The sequence below is a fragment of the Trachurus trachurus genome, assembly GCF_905171665.1.
Source record: "Trachurus trachurus genome assembly, chromosome: 21".
Classification (NCBI taxonomy): domain Eukaryota; kingdom Metazoa; phylum Chordata; class Actinopteri; order Carangiformes; family Carangidae; genus Trachurus; species Trachurus trachurus.
Window position 1 is genome coordinate 21231332 of NC_139899.1, and position 12444 is coordinate 21243775.

General features: G+C 44.8%; 1 protein-coding gene across 4 annotated transcripts in view; it reads right to left on the minus strand.

Moving 5' to 3' along the window:
* mycbp2 (MYC binding protein 2) overlaps nt 1-12444 on the minus strand; it is a 59271-nt gene that overhangs the window by 8653 nt on the left and 38174 nt on the right. For 2 of the 4 annotated variants that reach the window (XM_083997487.1, XM_083997484.1), the window contains 10 exons: nt 10552-10776; nt 9326-9458; nt 9079-9204; nt 6245-6424; nt 2316-3953; nt 2025-2194; nt 1088-1335; nt 825-992; nt 310-467; nt 19-218 (listed from right to left, as the gene is read on the minus strand). In XM_083997487.1, the coding sequence (XP_083853613.1) occupies nt 19-218; nt 310-467; nt 825-992; nt 1088-1335; nt 2025-2194; nt 2316-3953; nt 6245-6424; nt 9079-9204; nt 9326-9458; nt 10552-10776 (3246 nt within the window). The remainder of the gene's footprint in view (nt 1-18; nt 219-309; nt 468-824; nt 993-1087; nt 1336-2024; nt 2195-2315; nt 3954-6244; nt 6425-9078; nt 9205-9325; nt 9459-10551; nt 10777-12444) is intronic. The other 2 variants (XM_083997486.1, XM_083997485.1) reach the window with 1 other exon arrangement.

Below are 12444 nucleotides of genomic sequence, written 5' to 3' on the forward strand. Positions count from 1 at the left end.
CAGAGAGTTGTGCAGTACCTCCATGGCAAACACTCTGCAGGCAGACTTCCTCAGTGCGTGCCTCATGGCCACCTCCAGGCCCTCCAGGTCGTGGTGCTGGATGACAAAAGCCAAGACGGGCCACTGGAAGTTCCTCTCCCCCTTGCTGAGGGAGCCGTGGGCCGAGATCAGCCGAGAGAGCTCTGGAGACGGGTGCCTCAGCAGGGAAGAGCCCACCTCTGAATTGGGCGGGGGGGGCAGAGAGAGTGAGTGAGTCAGTGGTTCATTGAAAACACAGTGACACCAGTTGTTATGGTATTATGTGATTACCTGCATCGCCACTGTGGACCCTGCGCCTGGGCACGGCTTTGACCCGGGCTGGAGAGGGCGAGTGGTGCTTGTCGTACTCGGAGGCTACGACCGAGTAAGACCTCTGAAACACCGTGCGCTTCGCCGTGTCGCTGTCTGTGATGGGACTGGTTTCCAGACTAAAAGACAGCCCATAGTGACAAACACAGACATGTTCTGTTTAACCCCCAATCGATTTAGTTTCACATCAAAAATCCTCTCTGATTTTCAACATAGTTCTAAATTGAGCAGGTTTATGATGATGGTCTGCTCCGAACCTGTGTTCCTTCTTCATAGAAAATAAAATCAAATGTTTTAATAACTAAAAAAACAATATTCAACTAGATCTGCAGTTCTATTGAATGTACAGGAAGTGTCTCTATTTACACACAGTAGAAGAGAAAACTGCTAAGTGACAACAGGGATTTTCTTTCTTCTATAAACACCCTAATGTCGGTGGAAACAATTAACAAAACAGGCTGCGTGAGATGTTTTACCTGGGGGGCATTGATTTCATGTTGCTCTCAGGTTCCTCAAACACATTGGGGCATGCGTCAGGTGTGACTGAAATATAGGGCGCGGGAACAGATGTGGAGCGCAAGTACCTCATCTCATCTTGGAAGAGGTTATCATCCTGGTAGCCTCCAAAGTTCTCTGTGTGTTGCCTTGGGAAGAATGAGAGGACAGTGAGACTCAAATCATTATGCAAGCATGTATAAAAGGTACTATATGAATTATTATCCACTGAGTTGTTAGATACCTAGCTAGTGTCTGTAGGTAGAGGCAGCCCATTTTATTGGGGAGCTCGTCCGACACCCCCTCCTTGAGGCTGGGAAGAAGCTGGGAGTGCAGGGGCCGGGGAGGGTGGTGGCACAGCATGTTGGGCTCAGCAGCGCTGCTGAGGGACAGCAGGAACAGAGCGTTGGCCCGAATCACCTGGTGGGCCTCCATTGTGGGCAGCGCCCTCGGCGTCTTCACTTGCAGAGGTTTCTTCCTCGACTGCTTCACCTAAAAAGGACCAAGCAGAGAAGATTGGGTACAATTTGTTAGCGTGCAAGAAAAAAAAGGGAATGGTGTTTGATTTAAAGGTCCCATATTATGCTGTTTTCCAACCATTTCACATAAGTCTAAGTGGTCCAGCTACATTGTATTTGTAGCGTACTGCCCCCAAATCAATCTGTAGCTCTTAATCTCAGCAGTCAAAAAGTGACTCTCCTGAGAACGAGCCGTTTCTGTGTCTGCACCTTGAAATGCAAATAAGATGTGAAAACCACTTCCACTCCACACCCGTCACGGGGAGAGGGTGTGGTTTTCGCTACAGGTACCATGTGCTAATGTGCATCGCCTCTTGCGAGGCTCGGATGAAGGGAGGAAAAAAATAAACGTCCATGCTGCTTGTGGCAGCCGATAACTTCGCACTTGGGCTGTTTGCTTCTTACTGTCGCTGTTCTGGGAAAATCTCAGCGGGTGGAGCTCACGTTTTTCTAGACTGGCCCAGGGGGAGTATAAGGAAGGACCGGGAGATGGAAGCGAGAAAAGTGAAGCAATCAATTAAGGGAGCGAACAGACTTTTTTCACCTCCTGGCATCATAGAAAGGCCACAAGAACACATATAATCACTACAAAACCAGTATAGAGTGGATTTTGCATAATATGGGCCCTTTAAATGCTGAAACCTTCCAGCAGCAGCAGAATACCTTTTCTCTGGCAGCAGTCTGTTTCTCTCTGAGGTATTTCTCCCGACAGCGATCACAAACCAGGTACCAGGTGCTGCCACCTATGCCTCCATCTCCACAGTTCCCAGCCCAACCACCACAGAAGTGGCCAATACTGTTGTAGCCCTGGCCTCCAGCATAACGTCCGCAACCTGCAACAGAAACACAAAGACTTTTATGCTTCTTTGACCAAGAGTTTAGAGTGAAACTGATCCACTTACGAAGCCAGTGGAAAGACTAAATGTACTTATACTTAACCATAAAAGTTCTTACCTGGGTGAGCCTGTCTCATGTGATAAGTGACAGGGTAAGGGTGAGATTCCCCACACAGTTCACAGATGGTGTCTTTCTCCGGTCCTCCCATGGCGAGTTGTGCCATCTCTCCAAAGAGATTCCCTCTGGGACGCACCTCTGCCTTCTCCCTCTTCTTCTTCTCCTTCTTTGACTTTTTACTGTCTTTCTCATGCTCCTTCTTTTTTAAGATGGCGCTGGACCCCGGGCTGGGGAAGATCATGTTCTGAGTTGCTGCCTTGATGGTGGCCATTGATATGTCCTCCCAGAACGCCACCAAATGCTGCAGTGTTAACGGTAAGATTGACTTCACCCTCATGGAGGGATGGGAGGTCATCTCGTAGGAAACAGAATCTCCTTTCCCATCTTCACACTTCTCTGGCAACGGAGGTTCCTTCAGCATGGACAGCACCTTGTTTTTGTTGATGCTGCCCATTTTGGAGATGTCTGGGCCGTGTGGAGCAATGTTAAACATGTTCAAAGCAGAGGAAATCTCTAAAGAGTGGCGGTTCTTTAACTTGTTTTCCTTCTCCTCGGCACCCTGTCCTCCCAGGGAGCTGCGTATCGGGGCGTGCTCTTTGGTTAGGTCTGGGTTGAACTTGAGGAAAGAGGAGCAGGCCATGGCGTCGTGGACGATACCCTCGTGCCAAAGGAATGCTGCAAAGACTGCTCTCGCGCATTCAGCCACAGAGGGCGACATGGCCTGTTTGGCAGGCTCTGTGACCCTTGACGTGCTCTCGCCTTTAAAGAGAGGTCCAGATTTGTCCTTCTTGGGGCGCGCGTGTCGGCTGGAGGCTTTGCGGCTGACTTTAGGTGAAGAGCGGCTCTCTACTTCCTCTTTGACGGGGGCTTTGCCAATGCTGAAATGCACCTTACACGAGCCTTCTTCAGCATTATTGGCCTCTGCATTCTCGTCATTGGCGTCCTCGTTGGAGAGGAGGGCGCTAGAGGTGCACACCTCCACTACTTCACTGTGGAGGTTCTCCTGGGTCACATGTGGAGAAGGAACTCTGTTCTCTGTATTACTGATCACACCTTTATTTGGATCTTTAGGAGACAGCTTGGGTTTGGGGGAGGTAGATCGGCCTCTGAGCGGCTCAGTCAGTGGAACCTTCTTCTTTCTGAGTGTGTCTGGGTCCAGAGTGTATGAATCGGATTTGGATCTCTCTCTGGGAGGGTCTAGTCGGGCTTTGGAGGATGGGCTAACTTTAGGTGGTAGGTTCTTGTCATGGTGGGTTGAAGAGGAGTGCTGGGAGGAGGTGTTGGAGGGACTCGACCTGCCTGAGGAGGACCCACCCTTTTGTTTTGGAGATGCGGAGCGAGAGCCAGGGTTTGGGGACTCAGCCCGAAGTCCTGAGTTTCTGCCGTCTGCCTTTAGGGCCTGCAGAGTGTTGTGATTGGGCGAATGAGAGCGACTGTGGGAGTCGGACCTCAGTTTGGCTGTGTCCGACCGCAGGATGAGGGCTTCGCTGGCCGAGAGTCCCCCCTCGCCCGTCTTGGCCCTGCTCTGCTCCGACGAGCGGCTTCCCCGGCTCTCCTGTTTGGGCGAGCGATTCTCCTGACGGTGTTTGGAAGCTGGCGACATGGGCCGTGCGCCGGACATCGGGGTCCCTCGTTCACCTAAACGTTAATAATTCAGACACAGTTACACCACAAAACGTGGACATCATCAGTGGAAAACAGTTGAAGTATTTAGAAACATCAACACTCAACTCGTGAGTAAAAAAAAGCAAAAATGTAATGTTAAAAAGATAAGGTTAAATGAAATGAAAGGCAGAAAGACAGACAACTTAAATTACAAAAGTGAAGATGTTATACCTTGTAAGGCAAATGACAACAATGAGTGATAGATTTTCTTAAAAAACAAACTTTGGCGACTTTCACTTTGACAGCTGGGTGTTCCTCCCAGCTTTATCTATTACCAAACAAACTCTGATGTGGATGTGGATAGCTAGTGGACCATGGAGGAGCTGATGGAAGATGGATTCCAGCCCAGTTCTGGGACCTCTTCTACTAAAACTGCATCGGGCCTTGTGTGTGTTGACCAGAAACCAGGCAGTTAGTCTCATAACTGCAAATATCCTAAAATTGTCTGGAAGTAAATCGGTAGAATCTAAAGTCTACCTCATTTTAAAGTGAACATAGATTTCAGACCCATTGTGTGTTTTTAATCAGGTATAGACTATGACTTTCATTTTTATTATAACATTGTGCTTATAATATGCAGTTTCGAAGGTTAGACGGTTCTGGAGGCACTCATGACTAAATTATTATTTACAACAGAAGCTGTGTTTGTCTTTTCTTAGGGCTGTGTGTTTGTTTTTCAGGAGTTCCTACCCACCCTCCGTTCAGTCTGAGGGAGACATGCATGCTGTGATTACCCACCCTTTTGCCTCAGAGCGAGAGATGAGAGAGCAGTACCATGCCCAGCCACGGACACACTGCTTTTGTGCACACGCTCGCGAGAAGCAAGGCTGCGAGACGAACCATCTACAGCGGAAAACAGTGGAGCAGGTAAACAAACAAGGCACAGAATTGCAAGGAGCCCACCGCAGAGAGATAGAAAGAAAGAAAGAAAGAAAGAAAGAAAGAAAGAAAGAAAGAAAGAAAGAAAGAAAGAAAGAAAGAAAGAAAGAAAGAAAGAAAGAAAGAAAGAAAGAAAGAAAGAAAGAAAGCACAAAGAGGCAATGGGGTCAAGTCAAGAAGGCGAAATAGAAGAAGGCAAAACGACACAACACGTTAAAGTGAGGGGACGATCAGAAGATGGAGAGAGGAAGTGATAGACATGAGGAGAGAAACAATTATAGAAGAGGAACAGAGAAATCACAGAGCCAGAGGTGTCATTGAGAAAAAAAAAAGTACATGTGTATATATTTTTTTATCATTTCTTCTGTTGAAATATGATGAACAGTATTTAATCTAAACCCTTTTGGTATGCTGCAGTCAGTAAGCTAGGACAAAGAAGACTCTAAGAAGTTTTTAATTTTATAAACACTTTCAATATTAAAAAGCCTCATTGAGCAAAGATCTTTTATCCCATAAAATGTGTTTAACAACCCAAAGAACTCATACCTCATCTCAAGATCAAAATGAAAGATTATTAATTGTAATGTGAAGACTAAAAGACACAAATGTTAAACAAAAAAGCATGGTTGAGTTTTTTTTCTCCATGACATCTCCATAAGAAATAGATGCGGCTAAAGAGGAAAATGACCACAAGGAGAGAGAGAGTATGAACCCAGAAGAAAAGACAGACAGGGAGGAAGAAAGCTCTACAGACTGAAAAAGGTACAGACAGATAAACAGATATTTTAGAACCTCTTGTAAAATAATATCCTTTGTGGAATTTGTGGAATAAATATATCTGTTATATGTAAAATCATTACTAATGTTGCTGTGTTAGGAGATTACTGTAGTGAAAACTGTTTAGTTCACGTTTGCAGTGAAGGCCTGGGCTGGTTGTGGCAGAAAATGAACCAAGGTGTTGATCAAAGATGGAAGATGCAGATCTAGACTGAAGTTAAAGCAGCAATGAAGAAGATGAGGAGGCAGAAAGGCACACTAAGCAGGAAAGCAAGCAGAAAAATAAGCAACTCGGCCTATTACTTCAGCACATTGCATGAAATATCACTTTTAACAAGATGTTTTGTCTAGTATTTAAGTTTGAAATCTTGTTTGTTTTTGTTTTTTTTAACAAGATTTAAATATTGAATAATAGACATGTTGGCTTGTTATGGATATTTCTGTGTTGTAGAACATAACTGCACCGTTATGTGTCACATGTCTGCACCCCTCACCAGAAAAAAATAAATGAAAATGAAAAGAGAGTAAAATCCGGAAAACAAAAAGCTGTGAGGAAAAGGAGCAACACCTGTGCAAGCAAGCGCTGTCAGAAAGCAGGACAGACTTACTCAGAAGCTGTGGTTGTGGCTGAGACAGTTGGGAGGGGGATTGTCCAAACACAAATGGGCTGTGGACAAGGGAAGAGGAGGGAGGAGGTTGGGCGGCTTGCTCAAATACGGAGGAAGAGGGAGCTGCTGAGAGGAAAGGCCCAGACTGAATGGAATTCAGTATGGCACTCAACCGGTCACCTGCAAACATGGAGACAGAGGAAGGGGAAAAACTAGAGCTTACACTATGGTTTGAGGTTTCCAAAAAGGAAGGGGGGGGGGGGGGTTCATTTTCTATCATCCAGTCATCTCCCATAACACAATAAATGTGCAGAATGGGAGGAGCTATTATGGGCATCCAAGGTCCTGGAAAGTTCTGTTCATTTTGTGCAAAGACACAGTTACGTGATTGGTAATCGGAGGAGAATCCCTCTTATAATGGACATAAAACTTGTTTGGTAGAAGCAGAAATGAAGGGAATAATAAAAAAAAAAAAAAAAAAAGGCCAACAGCCTTGTTGGGAATCATGTGGTTCTTCGATTAAAAAGACAAAAAGAGATATTAAATGCATATCGAAAAACTGGGCATTATGACTCCCCTGAAGACGAAAATAGCCAACAGGTATGCAGGTGTGAGGCTTAGGATTATATGATTTAATCAAAAATAAATTGAGATGACAAACTGTCATGACTCCAGTAAATATGATGTACAGTTTGCTCCCCACTTGCAAGAGCAAGGCATGCTGGATGCTAAATCTCCGTAGTATTCACTATATCAATAGAAAAATTAAAAAAATTCATAAAAATATAAAAAAAAAGGGGACTTCACAGAAACTCTGATAGTCGTGTTATGAAGGGAAAGCATTGTTTAAATATCCATAATTTCAATGCTAAAGAACACTGAGAACATAATTAACAGGAGACTTTCCAGAACGAGCAGCTCCTCCCATTTCACAACTCCATCACTCCATTATGGGAGAAGATATACTCAGGGAGGGGCGGGGGAGGTGGGAGGGTGGGGGTTGTCTCTTCTCAAGCATTCACTTCAAGAATCACTCTGCGTCTCCAATGACATGTCCGGTGGAGGGAGGGAGGGAGGGGGGGGAGTGCCCACTGACCATGTAGTGGATATCAAGCTGACACTGCATCATTCCTCGTTCAAAACGTCTCACTGCTCATCTGTTCTTCAGTGACTCATTCACCAACCAGATCCAAACACTCACTATGCATCTTTGACACTGAGTTTTTAACACAGGTCAATGAAGAGATGTTCTGAGGGATTGGGACACTGTGGCTGGGAAATGAAGCCTGAGAGGCTGTCTGCTCTCCAGCATCCTCACAGTGCTCTTCCATGGGCTTGTGCATCGAGCTGACCCGTGAAGGAAGCTCAATGCTGTTTCGTAGGATGCTGGTTCCCTTAGATGGCTTCAGCAGAAGCTGCGACCTTGACCTGATTCACAACTTAAGCTCTGATTCAGAACCACCGGCATGAAATCTAAAGAGCACACGCAGGGGCAGCGTTGTGCTGGCTTCGACTGAGTCGGCGTGAAGAAGGAAAGGCGACATAATGAATATGGCGAGGGCTCTGTTTAAAAGGGGTTATAGTCTTGTATAGTTCTGTGCTAATGACAGTGGAGTGACTCATCTGTCTGTCAGTCACATTAAAGCAACAGAAAAAGGAGCTCCTGCAGTTTTAACACTTGCTGTCACCCAGAGGGTTTTGAAAGTGTATTGCTGTTCTGTGATGCAAAACAGATTCAGGTGCATTTCCATCAACCTCCAGACCGGAGCAAGAGCTACACAGCATTCAGCATGGTAAAAGCAAGTTAGAGGCAATCAGATTTGTGATCTGCCCGACGAAGACACGTATACAGGGCTTAGTGCAAACGCGAGTATGAAACTTCAGCTGGCTTTCACCCAGACACTTGAAATGACAGGTATAAATGGGGGCAATTAATCAACAGAAAGAGCAAGCAATGTGATAGCAAGAGAGGTAACGCTGTAATATTTGCATAACCACTGTCCTTGGAGTGTCTCCACAGATCAACCTCCCTTTTCTAGCAAAGTGAGGAAGAGAAAAGCAGTTTGAATGAAAATTGACACAGCGTCAGCACAATATTCAGGCAGAGAGACAAAACAGACATGTTTGGCGCGAGCCAATATTGGATGGTGTAGCAAGGTGTAGCAAAACCGATCCATTCATTCAGGTGATGTTGTCGGCAGTCACATATATTTTGAAGAAAACAGTGACTTATTAAATGTTTTCTGAGACACTAAATTAAGACAACATGGGGTCAGAGGTGAAATCACAGAGACGTGTTCAGGGCTGGTTACCTGCGTGCTGGTCTAGCCCACAGTACCCAACTACATGAAGCCCACGGTTGTTCAAATGAGTGGAAGCACACGGACTCGCCCATGCACACACAGACATATGCCTGACATTGCAGAGATGTTAGGCATGAGACCACAACGACAGACACAATAAAAAAACACATGCAAGAAATTAAAAGAAATGATAGATCAGTGACTGACGGCACATGTGACCCAAATATCTGAGCCCAAAAAGTGTTCCGAGTTGCCTTAACGCAGTGACCCAATCATACAGTTAAAATGCAGTAAGTAGTGTAAGTGGGAAGGGAAGAGGTGAGGCACTGTCTGCTAACTAAAGCAGGTAAACAATCAACATGTGAGCAAAGTTAGAGGTGAGGTCTACATCCAAAACCTTGTGAGGACGTAAACGCCTCAAATGTAAATGAGTCCAAAGAATGTGATGATGTATAAAGCAAAGTGATTGGTGCAGAGTGGTGACATGTTTGCAAAATTTGGTCTCTGAAAACCTCCAGTAGGTCACCTCACCTTTGTTGTTGGAGATGCCATAGTCGAAGCCCTGCGCTCCGTTAGCGGTTGCGGCTCTGTTGAAAGCCTGCACGGAGAACGGGCTGGGCGGTGGCGTCTGGGCCCCGTGCTCGATCAACACTTGTTCTGCAAGAGCAAATGAGATTGTGGTATCTTAACGATAAATCTTATTTGTTTTCATCCCACTGGTTTTTAAAAAAAAAAAAAAAATCTAGTTCATGAGCAGGAAAGCGGAGCTGTGGCTTACCGTCGTCATGGCGGAGGTACTGGTTTCCCCCGCGGTCTCTGGCCAATGACCAGGCTTCTCCTTCGTCGCTCTCACAGAACTCCACTACACTGTTCTTATCCAGCTGAACCCAGGTCCCCTCTGAGTTGACGACCTGGTGCACAAACAATATTCTTTATCTGTTCTCACACACACACACACACTGTGCACTTGTCTCACACACTTTCACACTGTGTCCGGCCCTCATCTATCAAAAACCAGTTGCAGCCATTTATCATACATCACCTCCCGTTCCCCCCACACACCTCCCCGTCCATCCATGTTATTAGTGCAAAGACAAAACACAAAGACACAAATCCTACCACAGTAGATCACTAACATGCAAACATTAATTTCATCTGATTGACACGTACAAAAATTACACAGCAGTAGATCACGTGAGATTGATTTTGTGTATCAACACACACTGTGGGACAAAACTGATGTAGCCAAAATGAAAAAAAAAAAAAAACTTACTCTAAGAAACAGGTAGCTTATTGAAAGGTAAATGCAAGAGGCTGTTTTTTCTCAATTTCCTGAAATATTATCATTTTAGAAAAACACACACAGACGGTAGTATTAGTAAGTGCAGGCTGCACCTCTCAGATCCACACGGGGCATTCCAGTATAGGCTCAGAGAACAAGCTATTTGAACAGCATGACACACCACAGCAGCCAATGACAGGTCAAATCCGAAAGAGAAGAGGCTCCACTCATCACCAGTGAATTTACAGAGTTCAAAGTATTGACAGAAATGTTAAAAAGTGCAAGAAAGATACAGTCAAGGCACAGAGAGGCTCCAGCATTTTGTGAGGAGACTTTCCTCTGAGAAGTCTCGAGGCAGCAGAACATGAAACCCTGAAACTGCAATGGATTTACAGACAAACTGAAATTAGTAAGTCAGGAAGCACGCGGAAAAAAAATAAATCATTGCAGCCACAGGAGCTGATTAGACCTCAACGAGTGGAAAGATACACAACACACACCCACACCCAGAAGCAGCTGATGTATTCCCCTTAGAAAGAGAGATTACAAGCTTTACATTCAAAAAATCACTTCAGGAAGAAAACAAGGGAAGTCTAATTTCTGAGAATTAAGGCCAAAAAATCTGCTAGCATCAGCTATAGTACATTGTTGGATCAAAACAGACTGATCTATTCATCTCCAGCCACAAAAAACACATTGCATTATTTGGGGTGAGTGCGTACCTCGCCTATGGCCTTGACCTTGTTGCCAAGAACTAACATTCCAATGGGGATACCCCTAAGGTTTGGACAGCTTCTGATGTTGTGACCAGAGGGGCCGGTCTTCACTACCTTATAAAGCCCCGGGCCGCCGCCCTGCCCTGCCCTGTTCTGCACCCGAATGGGGGCCTCGTGGGAAGGGCAGCTGCTCACCTCCTTAACGTTCTCCTCCGATTGGCCCCTGACCTCCTGCAAGAGGCAAGAGCATGGATTAGGAGCAGAGTAACAGATCCATCATCAGGCAGCACAAAAACAAAACGTGACAGACCAGGACAAGGCTTGGACAAACTGAATTATTATAAAAGTGAAAAGCCACTGTTGGCAGTGGAACAAGTAATTGTTAACAGTTAAGGTTTGCTTGGCCAACCTTCCCTGAATAAATTATTGTTCCATTTTTAGAAAGTTTTACAAGATTGGGCCTGTGTCCAAGAAATCATAGCAAGAATTCATCAATCAAAAGCAGCCGGGCATGTGCACTGTGGTCCTCATGTCTTAAATCAACAGTTTGCCATTTTGGAAAAGACTTCCTAGATGAGAAGATTGATAACACTCTCACATCTGTCTGTTGGATATTAAGCTACGGCCAGCAGCCGCTTATCTTAGCATAAACACTGGAAATGGGGAAACAGTTAGCGCTCATGTTTTGTTTGTTTAATCTGTTAAGGGGTAAAAAAAAAAAAAAAAAAAATTGTGTGTGGGGCTTGTTCTTGGCTCTGTGTGATCTCAGTAGAAAGTTTAGGCACTTGGAGTTTGTGTTATATAAATAGTCGAGTACATAACTCCTGTAAAATTCTGTCAGTTTTGGATGAAGTCAGTCAAGCTATTTTTATTTCCAGTCTTTATGCTAAGCTAAGCTGTAGCATTATATTTCCTGGACAGGGAGTTCTATCACTCTTCTCATCTAGCTTTTGGCAAAAAAAGTGGATAATTGAAAAGTTACATAAACTTCCATCTTTAACGGCAATAAGACACATTCAAAAACTAATTTTCACCCCAGGTATCTAATGTCTTCTACATAAATGTTAAAAGTTCTGTACTCGCAGTACATAAAACATAAGAACTCATTATTCCATTCAACATCAAACTAATGTAATTTAACGGACCGATAGACAATGGACCTACGCAAATGTTAATTTATTATAAAACCTAAATGGAGGCATGCTATGAAACACAAGGGTACAGTACTATATTTGACAGGCTTTTCATACAAGACCTCATGCAACAGACTGGACATTAGTATCTTCAACCCCATGCAACATACAAGCTTGAACAGTAATTAGTCAACAATCCCAAAGGTGAATACTGCAGCAGACTGTAAGAGTCATGATCACTGCCATACTGAACCAACCATGCAACTGTGGTTCGGCCTCTGATGCCTGATAAACACTGAGGGAGAACTACAAAGTCACAAGGGGTTCAAGAGGACAGGGAGAGCAACAGATAGACGATGAGCTATGGGGCAGTCAAGCTATTTATCCCTCCTTCATACAACTCACCTGTGGTGGGAATATAGTTAAGGGGGTCCACGACAAAAAGCCGATATCCCTGACTCCTTGGCTAGCGTTAAAGACATTCTGAGCAACAGATCGTGAGACAGTCAAGAAACAGTAGACGACCCGAGAAGGGAGAGAAACAGGATGGGGGAAGGTGCTCGTGTATTTTTTTGGAAGAAAAAAAAAACATTTTTTGGCCTGGCTCTTGAAGAATTTTCAGGAGCAAAGGTCGTTTGAGAAAGCGAAGAGGAGAGGACAGGATCTGACTGCTGTCAGATAGGCCGGTTAGTCGTGGAGCACTGATAAAAGGGGCCACGAGGAACTGCAAATACAGGCACAGCCTGTAACTTTTACAAAACGAATC